This window comes from Anolis carolinensis, chromosome 6 (genome assembly GCF_035594765.1).
Source record: "Anolis carolinensis isolate JA03-04 chromosome 6, rAnoCar3.1.pri, whole genome shotgun sequence".
In the NCBI taxonomy this organism is placed as follows: Eukaryota; Metazoa; Chordata; class Lepidosauria; order Squamata; family Dactyloidae; genus Anolis; species Anolis carolinensis.
The window spans coordinates 96941702-96959988 of record NC_085846.1 but is presented as its reverse complement, the minus strand read 5'-3'; the positions used below and the strand labels follow the sequence as shown (position 1 = coordinate 96959988).

Sequence of the window (18287 nt, the reverse complement as noted above, 5' to 3'; positions counted from 1 at the left end):
TATAAGCCAAGGGGGGCTTTTTCAGTCTTAAAAAGAGGGCTGAAAAACTAGGCTTATACTCGAGTATATACAGTACTTTTTAAAGAAAGGTTCACTTCTTACCACTTCTCTTCCTTAATATAATAAAAGCACTGTTCTCCTTTTTAAAAAGAATTTATGAGCCATATGGCTAGTCTCCTTCTGGCAATTGTATTCAGCCAAACAATTTATACATATTCTTAGTCCAAACTTAAAACTGGTAAGGCTGGTAATTTTTAAGTACAAACAAAATTGATCAGTCAAGAATGTAATAGCCTTAGCATATATTGTTCAAAAATCCTGCATTTCCCAAACCTCAACAACAACAAAAGTTGCCACTGCATCTACCAATAAATATGGCCCAACCCTATAAACTTAAAATTTCAAACATTGGTTTTGTGAATTAACTTGTATTCACCACTCAATGACTTCTATGAGCAAACTAAAACCAAAAATACCCAACTTGAAAGAAGGAACAGATATGGATAGATAATATAGAGAGAGACAAATTCTGTTTTTCAGGAAAGAGGACAGAGCCATCCAACTAAAAATGATGCTCAGTGCTCAAGCACTGAATGACGTTTTGTGTGACCCTTTAAATTGTTCATAGAAATACTGTTTTAAAGAAATATTATTTTTCTAGGCTTTAGTAGTAAATCATAGCAGAGTTTCAGGAATTAGCTATAATACACAGGTTTGAAATATTTACATACATAAAACTAGATGATAAAGGGAAAGATTAAGAATATATGAACTACTAAAAATTAAAAGCCATGTCAGGAACAAATGAGAGCAAATATACAAAGTGTGAAATACTAAATATAGGTGCTCTGAAGCTAATAAAAATTAACTGGAAACATACTTAGACAGGCAGAATGGTATAAGTGAAGCCAAAGAATACAACAGCAACATTGTGGAAGAGAAGATGTGACAGTTATATTATGGATAAAATGTGTTATTAGAAAATTAGACATGTCTTTGGCACAGTACTTACATTCACAATCCAAAATCACTAATTTAAAATACCAGAAGTTACTTTGTGAGGAGAGAGAAATTATGATTCCATGTTAAATTTCACAGAGATACTTCAATATCTCTATTTCAGTGCTTCTCAGCCTGTGGGTCCCCAGAACTTTCAACTCCCAGAAATCCTAACAGCTGGTAAACTGGCTTGGGTTTCTGGGAGTTGTAGGCCAAAAACACCTGGGGACCCCAAGTTGAGAATCACCGCTCTATTCACTGTCTATTTTACTAGATGTGTGTGCTTAATATGAATCTTCCAGATATGTCTGAAGACACAAAAATCCTTAAGAGAACTTAAACTACATTCTCCAATGTAGTAGTACCAGAGAAATCAGAATGCATCACAATATTACTTTAGATTTTTCAGTAGACACCAAGTTCTAAAGAATATTCTCACAAATCAGAACTACAAAGAAGCACTTTACCTTAGCCTTTTCCAGCTGTGTCTGGGCCTGTCGCTCTGCCTCTCTCCGCACTGCCTCTCTGTCTTCTTCAAGAGATACATCTGAATCAGATGGTCGGCTGGTATAGGAGTCTGCCGAACCCTGAACAAGAGGAAGATAAATTATTGTTAGATATAAAGTCTAGTGCCTGTTTTTTAAAAAATTTGTCATGAAAAGTCAGTCTCTTCTTTTCTACACTTTAATATAAATCCGGATGTAATAGAAAACACAATAGCATCAATGAGAAAAATAACATGCATGTCAATTATTTGAATGCTGAGGCCATTCTGAAAAAAAACAACTCAGCATGGGCTCTCTAGCTCTGTGCTGTTTCCTTCTCATTCTAATCAGTATGCCTTTTTTGAAACAGAGCTAGTTTCTGTGGAATAACACCAATGGTGCAGTGCAGGGATGAAGGACATATAATTGTTTCAAGGATATATAAGCCATCAACAAATCCACATCTCACTGAAGTCACTATTCAAACTAAAATGTCAAGTTGGTAAAGACACAGTTCCTCTTGAAAATGACCACAGCTTCAGCTTTAAGTTGCAAATTTCATCTTAACTACACACCACATCTTCACCTCTCTCTCCCCAGCAGGAAAAAAAGAACATTGCTCAAAGCTAACTCAGCCCTTCAGCAAAAACAAAGAATGGCCACAAATCAAATTGGATCTGACAGAAGAACTCTGGAGTCAAATACATCTCAAACCACTGGTTATATTGCCAGAATAAGTAAACAATGTTCACCTCTGTTTCTTCTTCTTCTCTAGTCTCTTGGTTGTAATAAAAGAAGGAAAAGCTACTAATTCAAACAGAATGAATGCAAGCACTCCCCCCCCTCCCCCCCTCCCAATACACCTGCAAAGCAAAATATGCCAGCACATCAAAATTTAGAGCTTACACAGATATCAGAATTCTTCAGCCGTCCTCCTCTGGCTCTTTTCAGAAGCCTGATCCAGGTGGCCTTCATTAGCCAGACAGCTTAGTTATTGTCCGCAGCTGCAGAGCCCAGCACTGATTCTCATAAAACATGTGCACAGCGAACACCGCAGAATCACTGTTCTTTTCCTATCCATGCTCTGCTGCAAGCTCTTTCCTTCCCTCAGCTTTGCAAGCCCTCAATATTTCTGTTCTAGCTCCAATAAATTCTTAATTTTCCCATGGCATTAAGAAGCACAAATGATCCTTAATTCAAAAAGGGAAAATTCCAGATCAAGAAGACTGGAAGAGATGCTATACTGATGCAATCATCAGCATATAAACACACCCTTCTGCCTTTATTGTTTTCTGTTTCTAAGTGCCTTCGTTGCTCTCTCTTTTTTACTGTTTAAATACAGTGCTTGTAAAGAAAAACCTTTAAAAATTATGTGCAAAATACAGCATTGCAAGTGCAAAGTTCATTCCATCCCTTCAGAGCTTGGGTGTGTTGTGGGGGTGGGGTAACTGGCGTTTCACATAACTGAGCATGCTCCATATGTACAGCCTTTTACGTAGGTGCTCACATCACACTGTGTTGCTAGTCTATGTCAAATTACCATTTTACATCTCAAGGGTAAACAGCTGGGAAACAGCAAGGTCTCTGGAAAGCTGAAATAGCTGGCACTGTATTTTATTTTTATCATCTGTCAGAAACTGCATTTCTCTCTCTGAGAAATTGGGGTATGTCACACACTTCATTTTGAAACAATTTAAAAACAACAGAGATTAGAACCACACTCCAGAAATATTTAGATAATGCTTCTGTATTCTAATGATATTTTTTCATACATATGTTGATAAGAAGTCAACCACAATAATACAAATACTGAAATTTTTAAATGCCCGACAATTTAAAAATGTATTTGATGTTGGGCTCTTGTGTATAATGAACACTATCTAATGCAGGTGTGGGAAACGTGGTTCTCCAGATGTTGAAATGTAAATCCCATTAGCCCTAGCCAGAGTAAGCAATTGTAAGGGATGCTGGGCATTGCAATCTAACAATACATGTGACATGGCTATATCCTTTCCACCCCTTACTAAGGGAGCATCAACACTGCAGAAGTAATGTAGTTTGACAGCACTTTAACGATACATGGAATTGTGGGGGGTTTAGTTTGATGAGGCACAAGCATTATTTGACAAAGAAGGCTAAAGATGTAAAACTACAGTTCCCAGTATTCCATAATATTGAGCCATCACAGTTCCAAGTGGTGCTAAACTGCTCAAAATGCTACAGCCTGCCCCATACACAGCATACTTATTTAGGAATATTTTGGAATTCACAATAAACAAAATACCCAAGACTGTCCATCTCACAATATGGAGTTTTGATTCACAATACATATGAACAAACATACTAGTTTGGAACCCTAAGGCTTAGTAATATTATTGATTAGTGATAGCAATGGGAAGTCCCCCAATACTGCTTCTTCCTACCATCACCAAGGGCCCTTCCACACAGTCATATAACCCAGAATATCAAGGCAGAAAATCCCACAATATCTGCTTTGAACTGGGTTATCTGAGTCCACACTGCCATCTACTCCAATTCAAGGCAGATATTGTGGGATTTTATTCAGATGTGCGGAAGGAGACTAAGACAACCAACTCAGACAGTTCAAAGCAGATATTGTGGGGTTTAAGGTCAGGACAGCTTCCTTGACATTAGGTGGAAAGGAGTAGTAGAGTTGTCATCTGCATATATCACATTTGTAGCTCAAGTTCCTCTTATGATCAACAATAATGAAAAGGTCCTTGTCATAAATAGTACTGCTAAAGTATGCCCCATCCTATCCCTGTGCATTTGGTTTTTGTGGCCTAAATGTAGAATTTTTCTTTATTAAATTTTATTTTCTTAATGTCAGCTCAATTATCCTTTTGAAGTCTGTCACCACGAGATGCAGAGCCAACCTTAAGAAATGGGGCCACAAAGTGGTGTCCACGACATGCAAGTGTGGAGAAGAGCAAACCACAAAACAAGCATTGCAATGCAGTCTGAACCCTCCCAGATGAATAATGGAGGACCTTCTTATAGCAACACTAGAGGCACTCAAAGTGGCCAGCTACTGGTCAAAGGACATTTAGTATAATGCCAAGTTCTTAAACTTTGTTTGTGTTTTTAAATACATTACAACTGTATCCTTGGTTCGCTTCTGATACAATAAATAAATAACTCCCAGAAATATCATCCAGTTGTTAGCAGGTGTTAGGAATTCTGGAAGCTGAAGTCCAAAATACTTGGAGAACCAAAGGTTGGGAATCACTGATTTAAAATCATTGATAAAAACACTGAAGAGTGTTGGGTTCAAGGGCAGAATCCTGCAGCACTTCACTGTGGAAACCCCCACCCCCAATCCAATACGAAGCATAGCTACTGTCAACAATACTTGGAGCATGTTGAAATTATGGATCTGTCTGATTATGTTTCCACCTATTCCAGATTTAATTGGTTTGCTAATTAGAACATCATAGGGAATCATATCAAACGTTTTGCTGAAATTCAGATAAATGACATCCATAGCAATCCCTCTATTTACTAAACTAGTGACTCAATTTTAAAAAAAGAAACAAGTTTACTTTGGCAGAGTTTGTTCTTCACAAACCCATGCTAACTCCTATTTATTTATTTATTTATTTATTTATTAGCAACATTTATATCCTGCCCTTCTCACCCCGAAGGGGACTCAGGGCAGCTTACAGTCATATGTACATACAATATATTATATTATTCGTATAGCACAATATAAGCAGTATATATTACTATATTGTACTATAACACTATATTGTAATATTATTAGTAATATTACATGTAATATAAATATACCATTATAATAGTGTATAATTATAATTATAATTATAATAATTATTATATTGTATTACATTATAGTATTATTGACATTATATGCATATACAATATATATATAATCATTGCATTGTCATCAAGGTATTTGAAGGTGGATTCCTGCATAATCCATTCTGATGTCTTTTGTGGTATTGAGGTCAAGCTGACTGGCCTATAGTTTTCTGAAACCTCTTTTATCTTTTTGAAGATAGGGGAAGTGCTCATTTCCACTCCTCTGGCACCTCAGTTTGTCTCCAAGATTCTAAAAAAAATAAATACAGTAGAGTCTCACTTATCCGACTTAAACTGGCTGGCAGAATGTTGGATAAGCGAAATTGTCACATAATAGGGAGGGTGGCAGAAGAAGGGGCCTCTTCCCCTGTTGCTGGGGAAGAGGTTCCTCCTCATCCTACTCCTCGTCCTCCTCTCCCTCAGCAGGCTGGCTATCGAGGGAGAGGAAGACGATCGCTGGGAGAAGTGCCAGGGGCAGCCTAGAAACCCCGCTTGGGGGCTGCACTGCCTCCGCCGCTTCTCCCAGCGATCCTCCTCCTCTTCTCCCTCGGCAGGCTGGCTGACTATCAAGGGAGAGAAGGAGGAGGAAGAGGACAAGCGGCGGGGGCAGTGCAGCTCCCAAGGGGGGCTTCCAGGCTGTCCCCGCCGCTGCTCCTGGCAATCCTCCTCTTTCTCAGTGAGCCAGCAAGGGAGGGAGGGTGGGAAGGGTGAGCGAGGGAGGGCGCCCAGGGTCTCGGATAATATGGAGTGTCGGATTAGCGGAAGTCAGATAAGCGGAACTCTACTGTAATCAGAGGCGGTTCAACCACCAGGCCAACTAGGCAGTTGCCTGTGGCGCCATCTTGTTGGGGGCGCCATCGAGACAACTCCTGTCTCCTGCGGCCTGCCTCTGCATGGTATTGAACTGCTTTTTCTGTTGATTTGTTGTAAAACATGATGTTTTAGTGCTTAACTTGTAAAATCTTAATGTAATTTGATGTTTAATAGGCTTTTCCTTAATCCCTCCTTATTATCAAACATTTTCGCTTATCCAACGCTTTTATTTTTCAGTGATTGGGTTTTTTTTGGGGGGGGGCGCCAAAGTTCTGTTCACCTACACTTGAAAAATACCTAGGGCCGGCTCTGACTGTAATGGTAAGTATACAATTACGTTGGCGAAATATTTACTCTGGAATACACACCCTCAAAGGATTGTCACCTTGTTGTGGTGAGGTTTTTTTTTGTGTTCTAGTGAACCTGTGGGCGAAGGTGTAGGAATCATGTGCTCCCAGGAGGTCTTCCTGGGCAGCAGGGCCACAGAGGAGGAACCAGACCAAGCACAATCTGAAGTCCTCAATGGTGGAGCAGGCGGATGATAACATGGTACATGTTACAATGGCTGTTACGGTAGAAGAAGACTGCAACAGATGAGAAGCCACTGGTCATCGGGGTAACCATGCCACTGGATGTGCATCTCATTCTGTGAAGACTTGTGTTGATCGGTTGTACACTGATCTCCACACATAAATCAAATTCACGCACAGGCATCTTCCAAGAAAAATAAAGCAAAACCAACCAAAGCCCCATGGTGATTAACAAAGGGCAGGACTGTGAAATCTGAAAGCCCCTAGTCACAGACTGGCACATGGGCGAGGGATATGGATTCAATCATTCTACCTCAAGATCCAAGGCAGTCAAGTAGTTCAGTAGCTGTATTCATGACTGAGCAGCTCTTTTAAGGATCTACTCTGCTCAGTCCATACGGGGACGGGGCTAGAAAAGGTGCCATAAACATAGTCTGCCTCTCTTATCCCTGATTCGACTACCACATCCAGAGGGTAACCACCTTGCGACTAAAAAAGAAAAAAAAGAACTTTGGAATGTGTAAAGTATGGACATTGTTGGATATCACAGATGATGTACGCCCTGAACGCAGGACTGCTATTATTGCAAGGGAGCTGAGATGCTTTTACATCAATATAGGAGCACTTCAACAGGCCTGGACAGCAGGAGAGGGACAGCTGAAGAAAGGAAAAGGAGGCTACACCTTCTTCTGGAAGGGACTACCTAAACAAAAACGAAGAATACACGGAGTCGGCTCTGCTATCAGAAACAACCTGTGAAGCATTTGTTCGAAGCATCCATCAGCATTAATGAAAGACTCTCAACCCTTTGAAGTGATCTTGCCAAAACCAGCAGGCAACTACCATAAGTGCCTATGCAGGAACACTAGACGCTGACGAAGACATCACAGACATTTTTTACTGGACACCATCCTATTGGAGATACCTAAGGAAGACAAAACTCTCCTCCTGTGGGATTTTAATCCAAGAGTTGGACAAGACTTTGACCTGTGGCCAGGGATCATAGGAAAGGATGGGATTGAAAACAACAACCCGAATGACATCCTACTTCTCACCAAATGTGCGGAACAGAACCTTGTCATCACCAAAAAAAACAAGCTTAAGACATTATGAAACCACCCCGATCAAAGCATTGGCACCTCTTAGACTATGTAATTATATGTAACGGACACCGCCATGATGTGTTTCTCACAAGAGCCATGACAGGCGCTGATGACTGCTGGATAGGTTAATTCAATCCATGATGGCCATCAAAATCGCCCCTTAACACAGACTCCAAGGAATAAAGATAAGGCGTAAAATGAACACCTAAACCCTTCAAGAGCCTTCTAAATGAGCATTTCTCCAAACAACACTCAAGGATCATCTACCGATAGAACACCCTGAAAATGTTGAGGAACATTGGAATAAACCTTTATCATTATAGTCTGTGAAGAAACCATTAGACATCAAACTAAGAAACATCAAGACTGGTTTGATGAAAATGATAATGAGAGCCAACAGTTAATTAATAAGAAAAGAAAGGCCTTCCAAATATAGCAGAGAGACACCAACTGTACTCCTAAAAAAAGATCTACACTAGTGCAAAAGCTGAGGTTTAAAGAAGGACCAGAGAATTCAAGAACATCTGGTGGACAAAAAAGGCTCAAGAAATCCAACACTTTGCAGATATCTATGACGCTTGGGGATTCTTTTAAGAAGACATCCTCCTGAAATCCCAGAACGACTTCTGCCCCTCCAAAGGAACAGTGGAAATAATATTCACTGCACAACAGCCCCAAGAAAAATGCAGGGAACGAAATCAACCTCTGTACATTGACCTTGCAAAGGCATTCAATACAGTGAATTGAAGTGCTCTCTAAACCATCCTCCAAAAAATCCACTGCCCTAACAAATTCATGAACATCATGCGTCTCCTCCATGATGACATGATGGCAACAGTCTTGGACAACAATGGCTTCCAAAATGACCCATTTAAGGTGGAATCAGGTGTAAAACAGGAATGTGTCACTGCCCCAACCTTATTTTTCATTTAATCACTATGATACTGCACTTTGTTGATGAGAAGCTTCCCACCGGCATAGAAATTGTCTATTGGGCAGATAGCAAGCTATTTAACCTAAGCAGGCTGAAAGACAAAAGCAAGGTCACAACAGCGTCTGTTATACATCTCCAATATGTTGATGATAATACAGCTTGTGCTCATTCAGAAGAAGACCTACAAGCCAGTCTAAATGCCTCTGTAGAAGCATACGAAAAGCTTGGCCTCTCACTGAACATTGAGAAAATCAAAGTGCTCTTTCAGCAGGCATCAGACAAGCCCTCTATAATACCAGCTTAATGGTGTAACATTAGAAAATGTTGACCGTTTCCGCTATCTTGGCAGCCACCTCTTCACAAAAGTCAACATCAACACTGAAAAACAACACCCTCTGACCTCTGCGAGTATAACATTTTTTCAAACAAAACAGAGAATGTTTGAGAATCGGGACATTCGTAGGGAGACCAAGATGCTTGTTTATAAAGCTATTGTCCTCCCAACCCTATTATAAGCCTGTGAAATGTGGACCATCTACAGACATCACACTCAACTTCTGGAACAATTCCATCAGCGTTGCCTCTGAAAAATTCTGAAAATCTCTTGGGAAAACAGGCAGACAAATGTCAGCGTTCTGGCAGAACAGCACTGAAGTGATGATATTTTGCCATTAACAGAGCTGGACTGGTCACGTTGTTGAAATGCCCAATCACCATCTTTCAAAGCAATCACTATACCCTCAACTCAAGAACGGAAAGCAGAATGTTGGTGGACAGGAACAGAGATTTAAAATGGTCTTAAAGCTAACCTTTAAAAATGTGGCATAGACACAGAAAACTGGGAAACCCTGGTCCTTGAGCATTTTAACTGGCGGTCATCTGTTACCAAGAAGCAGAATTGGAGGGCGAAAGGGAGAAACGTGTCAAGAGGAAAGTGCATCATGCCAACCCTTGTCAAGACCACCTTCCATCTGGAAATGGATGTTCTCACTGTGAAAAAAACATGCAGATCAAGAATAGGTATCTACAGTCACCTACGGACTACCGCCAAGACCCGACACTTGGAAGGCAATCACACTCGGCCTATCATGATATGACTCTAGGATACAGTCCATCCGGACCTGTAGATTTGAACTCGTTAGGTTAACTAGGTAATTCCTGCCTATCCCCTTGACTATCTTGATTTGTAATCCAGATTCATTACCAAAGTCTCAGGTATTGTATAAAGCACAATGTTCCTTTTGTAAAAAAAAAAAAAAGGAAAAAAGAATAGAAAAGAAAAGAGACAAAATACATACTGAACAGTTTTGTCTTTGGGCTGCGATCTGTTAGCATTTTACCCATGCTCGTTGAACACAAGTCCCACCATTTTGTTCATCGTTTTCTTCTTTGGAACATATTTGAAAAATCCTTTTTTTAATCCTTGCTTTCCTAACTAGTCTCAATTCATGTTGAGGTTGAGCTTTCCTTACCGTATTTCTTATACTTTTTAAAGTGTAATATGTTGATACCTACATAGCTAAACATTGTTTTTTTAGCTTCTTAGGTTATTTCATTAAAAATACACTTCAACACAAAAGTATCCTCAATGGCCCTCAAGTTCTGACATCCATCTTTTAGAAGTATATGATTGAGTAAATATACTTAGCAGAATAAAAAAGTAATGTTGCCAATAATAACATTGATATTTTTAGTATTTTTAATTAACAATATCTTATTTTGTTTCAGGTAAAATGAACACTAGCCCAACATAGATTTGCCATACAGTTCTCATATGTTCTTAAACTCACTACACAATAAGCATTGGCACTGTAAAGTCATACTACTTCAACAGCATTTTGTATTATGTGAATAAAACTGCAGAGGAGTCCAAAAGGGTTATTTGCTCATGACATTTGCTAAATCTAATCTTAGAGAAATTTGGTCTCCATGCCAAAGCAAAGGCCTTTTGCCAATACAAAGAACCTTATGATGGATTCTATTTGTTTCTTCCATTGCCTTTGTAACACTACAATAGTGTAATTATTAAAAGGAAACGAAAAATTGATTTCCAAAGCTGTTACCAAATTTAATGCAGTGCCAGCAGCCTGTGCTTTATAGATTATTCTAGCAATGCCTTTGATTATATTGATCATGAAAATGTATAAATCATTCTTAAATAAATAAGTGTGCCCAAAATATTTGATCTGTTCTCAGAACAAGAGGCTACAGTCAGGACAGAACATAGAGAAAATGACTGGTTACAAATTGGCCCAATGCATTTAATCACCATATCTGTTGCATGGTGAACATATACATAAACAAGGACTAGACTCAGCAGAAGGAACATCAACAAGTCAAGATATGCACAATACTATTGGCCAAAATAGCAAAGCCTAGGAAAGATTACCTAATAATGACAACAAAAAAGTACAAAGGCAGGCTAACAGTTGAACATTAAGAAAGCAAAACAAAAAACAAACAAAACAAAACAAACAACAACAATGACCACAAATGATTAGCAAACCATTAAAGGATAGGATGAAGATAATTTTTTTCATACCCTCATTTCAAATGGGGATATGGAAAAGAGTTCACAGACACTGCTGGGTTCTAAAAAGATAAGTTAGAGCAAATCAAATCTGAACTCTCCCTAGAAGACAAAGTGATTAAATTGAGTCTGTCATACTTTGGACATATTATGAGAAGACATGACTCATTTGAAAAGACAAAGCTTGGTAAGATATAAGACAGTAGGAAAAGAGGAAGACTGCATTCCAGATAAACTCAATCAAGAAATCATGGCCCTGAGTCTGTTAAGACCTGAGCAGGGCGGTTGATAGAGGGTCTTGGACATCTCTTATTCATGGAGTTGCCATAAATCAAAATTTAACTTGCAGTTAACTACAACAAAGTTGTTGTCCATAGATCAGTGCAGATCCACAGGCCATTGGATGCTGGTCCATAGCAAGGTTTTTAGAGTAAAAAACATTCGAAGGGAAGTCAAAGGGAGAAATGTTATTGTTTCCTGGCACACTGGCAAAACAGACAAGGAAAAACAAAAAGGATTCTTCTCCATCAGAGCAGATAACTGAGAAGCACTGATTTAAAAAAAAAAAGAATTCAGTATGATCTGAAATCACACTAGACAATATTAAAAGAATATTTTCCAGCATTATTTCAGATGACACCAAATTCTTTTTTCTGGATGTAACAATATTTGGGGAGTGGTGAGATAATCACAACATAGTTTAGTTCACGGTGCCCTAAATATAGAAAGTAATTTTTAAATTATCTTGCAGAAATATGTTTCCTGTAGAAACTGGGTGGAAATTCTAACAATGGCAACGACTGAGCTAATGACATATTTCCTTTTCATGCATCAAGCATATAATAAATAATGTGTTCCAGATGAAATTTCTTTAAATATACAATTTTATTTATTACATCCATCTCTGCTATATTTTTATTCTTACAAAAGAGGATTGTGGGCATGGTTCTTACATGAAAACCAGAATGCTGTGGTGGTCTGAGTATGGGACTAGGAGCTTGTCCCTACCAGCCCCAGCCCCAGGGACGAACCGGTTTTGGGCCAGCAGGATGAGGTAGATTCTTCATCATACTGGGTTGGCCACCCCTGGAGCCAGTAAAAAATCTTACTGCTCTGGACTGGCAGCAGATTAAGCAGTCAATGTAGATAAACCCTCAATCTCTGGAAGACAGGTTCAAATCCCTAATCTGCATTGGAAATCTTTGGACAAATTACATTCTCTCTTGCCAAGAAATATTACAATATCGTTCACAGTCCAAATTCCCCTTCTTATAATGTTTTATAATGTTTTTAAATAAACTCAAATGAATTGTAGAAAAATATTTCAAATATGTCTCCTCATTTTCTGTAAAAAAAATAAATAATTCTGAAGACATCATCTTCATAAATGAAGTAAAAAACAGCAGGGGAAATGCTGAAGTTAAAATTCTTATATGAAATACATTGGAAAACTTAGTAAAAATAGAAGACACATTTTCCAATTTGTGTTTAAGTGGTACATCATTCTAAAGCTAACTAAAATCAATTGACATTGAAGAATTAAAATGCAGGTATTCATATTCAAAACACACTTGGTTGCAAACAACATTGAACAAACAAATCAATATAAGAAGTGAAATCTCTCAGGATTTTTATTCATTTCTCAGTGAGAAGATTCTATAATTGCAGGTTCCAATGTTCCAGCAATTACACTAGACATTACTCTGAGGAACCTTTGGGTTTTCCCCTAGAAACAGTAGATTAAAACATTTTACATGCTTTAAACAAATCTAATATGTCATGATCCTTATTAACTATTTCTATGCAAACAGAAACCTTTATCTGAATTAGGAATTCAGGAATCTTGCGGGAATAATCTAAATTCCATTATATGCCAACAATTACTGGTGTTTATAGTTGGAAATTTATATGACATACAGAGGTAATTGCTGATGGATACAGTGACTGTTGGCAGTTACAGTAATATGCATTGATCACGTTTATATTTATAGTGTCACAATCATTTGTATCTTAACCCAAAAAAAGATGAATTACTATTTACAGAAGATTTGGAATCATCCTAATCAATACAGAAATTGTTAATATTGATACAAATTGTTGCCATAATTATGTTAAGATCCAGGCAATGTTGCCACAACAACAACAACAACTTTATTCATATTCCACCCTCTCTCCTCAAGGGGACTCATATTGTTAGTACTTAAAATACTGAAATAGATCATGATATTAATTAAATAAGTATACAACTGATACAATTATCAGTTGTATAAATATGATACAACTGATAATTGCTGTCGATTTCTGCTAAGACAACTCCTAAGATAATTTCAGACATACAACATCTTCTGTTCTATCATTCAGATGTCAATATAAGTCTTCTGTGGTTATGTAAGGAAGAACATTTTTTAAATCAAAATGTTAAGGGGTGTATGAAAGCAGAGTGTCAACATCTGGAAAAAATCTTTTGGACTACTGACAATTTAAAATAAAAAATAAATTAAAATAAAATTAGAGAATATAAAGGGGAAAAAACATGTACAGTAGGGAAGGCTATACGCTCAGTTTCAACAGATGAACCTGACAGGTGTAATAGGTGAGTAGTGGATGAAAGAATCATAATGCTAGCACATACTTTACAACTGCACATTAATTATTTGTTCAAATGCACCATTTTGAGAACTCAGTTGTGAACTCTGATATTGCACAGTATGCAGTCTCCAGAGATAGAAGGCGTTGAATATAAAAATAAGGTTTTACTGCCCTAGTCAAAATAATTTCTAAATTTCTAAACCTCAGGCCACTGTGAGCCGATTGCTCAATCTTTCCTACTTCCAAAGTCATAATTTGTACCCCAGCCCACACAGCCATGGGTGCTATGGACAAGGGGACAGTTTTAATAGCCTCCCTAGATAAAAGTTGACTTAACATTGGCTCAGTGCACATACTAAGGCTAGCTACATTTAAAGGGCAGGGCCAGAGGCTATTTAAGACCTGGCAGTCCTACCCTTAGTGCAGTGTGAGTTTATCTGGTTGCCTATTGGAGCTGTGTAGGAATTTGCCCCCTCTTCGGGGTTTTCCCTACTATTACGTACTGTTTCTGGGCACTGGGGTATTGGCTTTAGGATGGTGTCTGTATTTAGGTTTCACTGACAGGTTTCAGGGGAGAATACTAAAGGTCAATTTACACCTTGGTACTATCTGAGTGAAAGATGGAGCTCTGAAACGGTCTCTTTGGGTTCTGGGGCCTGGGAGCTGGGAAGGAGCTGACATAGGGATGTGTTCTACCTTTCTGAGTTCTGGAGCTTGAGAAGGGTGGGGGAGTTCCCTACGCCTGCCTTCCAAAATACAGCTGTCTGTGGTGAGCAAACCATGAGACTAGATTACCCTTGGAGTTGAGGTGTTTTTGCCCAAAGGGAGACTGGGGAGCAGGCCCGTAGCCAGGATTTTGTTTTGGGAGGGGCTGAGTCTGAGCGGGAGAGGGTCTACCCTAGCAAACCATTTGTATCGTTATCCCAATACCCCATGGAAATGGGATACATTGAGCATGGTGATCAGATAATGATATGAATAAACGTAACAGTTTAAATAATAAATGTAAGGCCTTCTCACGGACCCCCCCCCCCCCCCCCGGCTAAATGCCTGCTGAGGAGGTTTCCTTTTCAACATACTTTGCTGAGGTAAAGGACAAAATGATGCCCTCAGTTTGGCAGATGACTTTTACTTCAAACATGACAATGGAGTCCTCACTTGCAGTTACTGCCCTCCAAAACTGAAAAATGCCTAGAGGACTGAGGAAAAGGGAATAGCTCTCCAATGAACTTTCCCTTTGGTTCTAATGGTCTCTCCTTGTTAGTGAGCCTCTGACCCACTTGGTGACAACAGTTGGGTCTATTCAGTCCCAGGCCACTTTAATCTTCCACAATGTCCTGGAGTTAACAAGGCTAGCATTGGCCTGGCAGCACATGACAGATGCTTGGAAAAGTCACTGTGAGGTCTGGCTGCAGTGTGACAATTCTATACTATGCCTTTCTACAGCAGACATATAAGATTCCAACTAGACCATCTGTTATCATGGTATGCCCAAATTCAAAGGTTGGCAACAGAAATTAATTACAAACCCTGTACAGGGTTGAAAATGCTTAGAACTGTATCATTCCTATGATGACATGTACAAATTGATATGTCACACTCTACCCACAGCATCTGTGTGCAAAAAAATCCCAGCAATTATATACATGTATATGGAACGGTTACCCGGAGCTCAAAGTGCCAAAAATTATGTATTTATAATTCTCTTTAATGTGAACTATATCGACCCAACGTATTCTCAAACAAAACAATTATGTATTGATTTTGACCTACTTTGATACTTGTTCAATGTTAACATATACAGTATCATGTTGTACTTTTAAACAAAGATCAAAAAGACACACTTCTTTGCAGACACTATTTCATTTTTAAAATCTCCCCCTCTCCGCCCATGCTCTCTCAATAAGGACATGGGGCATATATATCTCAAAAGTTTCTTCTGGTAACTTTCCAGAGATCAGTCTCAGAAAACTGAACTCCCTGCAACAGGAGCATTATTAGAAAGGTATCCCCTCTTGCTTACTGAGCAGTACGAGTCTATAAAACTTATTTTGTGTGCATATAATGCTAAACTACTGTGACAGTTATTGTTTCATACTTTTTGTAATTAATACATTTGTTGTGACTTATAGGACCAACAAACACATTAGTACTACTTACTTTGACACCTTGAGAATTACTATAATTAACTCAGTTTTTATTATTGTGTTTATAATCTATACTATTGAAATCCAAAATTAATTTCTTATTGTAATTGTAATTAACAGCACATTTAAACTTAAAAGAAACCTCTTAATTTCTCTGCCACACATCCGGCTGTACTTTGCTGTAAAGTGACTCAGAAATAATTGCTTGTGTGGGTTAAGACTATGAAAATATTTTCTTCAATACAGAACTCATGATTTCTGAGTTTAGCGGGGAACTTATTCACCTACCTTACTCCAACCCAAAATTAAATAATGTGCAGACAACTGGAGGCCAAAGAGCAGAAGAGGGGAAATCTGAAGAACCAAATTGGGAAAAATATTTCCAAGGACTTTGATGAGAGGAAAATTGATATTTGAGGGAAATACCAGCAGAGGGACCTGGATGGGTATGGATTATCATACATGGGTAAGTAAGAGAGGGAGAACAGTGAAACACTATGAGAGAGGGCAGGGGAAGCTGCTGTTGCAAATTGACTAAAGACACACACACATATGCAATATAATCCCAAACCCGAATGGAAGCAGTACAATGCAGATGTGAATGTGCCTTCAAGATGCCTGTCAAAGTATGGTTATTCTATGAACTTCATATGGTTTTCTTAGGCAAAGAATGCTCAGAGGTGATTTTGCCAGTCCCCCCTCCCCTAAAATATAGTCACATATATCCTGCCACGTTTCCAGGAATCTGGTACCTAGTGATGGTAGTGGAGATTAAATTTACCAACCAATTTATCTTTCAGTTACTCTTGTTTTTTTAATAAAATTTCTCAACTGTCTGCAATGAGTGGCATAAATTCAAATGTATGAATAAGGACAAAAGACATACGCACTAATCAAGGAAGAAACTTATGTTAAATAGTAGCAAAGATTTTTTTTTTCTACAAATGACCTATTTTCTAAATTCAAAGTGAAAAAGCAATCTAATTTTTGGAGAATGATTATGCTTAAAGCTATGATGCTGAGTAATAGTACAAGGCTATATTCTCAATCAATAATATTAATTGATAAATATGTATCCAGGGGATCTAGCAATGTACTACTCAAAATATGAATAGTAAACTGTTAATGTTCAACTATCAAACTGATTACTTAGGGAAATTAAGAAAACTTATATTCTAAACCTTGTATCCAGCTTCTGCTTCCACATTATAATGCTGATCTATATACCATTCTTAGCACATATTATAAAAGACTGTTATTTGCTATATGATTGTGAATATGCTTATTATCTGAACCAGTAGACACTGTAACATATAGTTATAGTATATATAAACTACAAATCTGCATACACTTCCCTGGAAATAAGACACACCATGAGAATTATTTTAAGGTGATATCCTTGGAATATTTATAATTATTGTTGAAGAAACTTTAAGCAATTACATGTAAAATGTTCATAAATACACCTAATTTTCATAAACACATAATACATATATTTATGCAAACATAAACATTTTCACAAATTAATTTATGTTTGATTCAAAAAGTTATCATTGCATATATTTCAATTTTCACATAATTTCTACTACTGTTCCTCCTCATATAAAGCTGTGAGGGGATTGTTCTATTTCATAGCTTGAATATTTCCAGAAGTCCCTCTCCCCATACTATTTATGTACAATTTTGTTTATAGCTTACCCCTTCATAGTCTTCATTGTCGTAAAGATACATATTTGTAGCAACAAGATCTTTTTATTTTTGTTAGGATTCGCTACTATATCCAAACATTCCAAGAAACATCTAGTGTTCTCTTAAAACTTCACCATCCTAGTGAAATACTTTCTACAGCTGGGACAGAAAACTATTTCCCACGCTTAAAATGGTCTTTAAATATTACTGGCTGACACAAAAACAAACCCTCTTGCTCTAGGCAGTTAAGGAAATGATGATTTGGCAAGCTCGGTAGAAAAAAAATTCCATGAACAAGCAAAGGCATCCACAGAGATGTGTTATCTTAATCTACTTCTATTAGTAGAAGTGTACAACCAGGGTTGAGTATTCAAAGTCCCATGCTAATCACATGGTTTTAGCCCTGTGCTGATTGGCTATAAGTAAAGTACAGTACTTGAAAAAACAGTAAGAATGATAAGCAGCCAGTAGGAATAATCAAGACATTACTCAGTTTTATTTCTCTGCCTGCATTTTTCAGCCAAGGAGAAAATGTGACTGTGACACAACACTGAAGAAAATCTGGGGCTTTGAGAATTAAAATTAAAGTGGTAGAAAGGTAACCATATTTACTGGGAAAGTAGTTCTG

General features: G+C 38.0%; 1 protein-coding gene across 8 annotated transcripts in view; it reads right to left on the bottom strand.

Moving 5' to 3' along the window:
- Nucleotides 1–18287, bottom strand: part of cacnb2 (calcium voltage-gated channel auxiliary subunit beta 2) — a 173187-nt gene that overhangs the window by 53351 nt on the left and 101549 nt on the right. For 4 of the 8 annotated variants that reach the window (XM_008112460.2, XM_003222077.4, XM_008112464.3 and 1 more), the window contains one exon: nucleotides 1467–1586. In XM_008112460.2, the coding sequence (XP_008110667.1) occupies nucleotides 1467–1586 (120 nt within the window). Of the gene's footprint in view, nucleotides 1–1466; nucleotides 1587–2059; nucleotides 2117–2390; nucleotides 2910–17668; nucleotides 17915–18287 lie in introns of those variants that run through there. The other 4 variants (XM_008112465.3, XM_008112466.3, XM_008112463.3 and 1 more) reach the window with 4 other exon arrangements.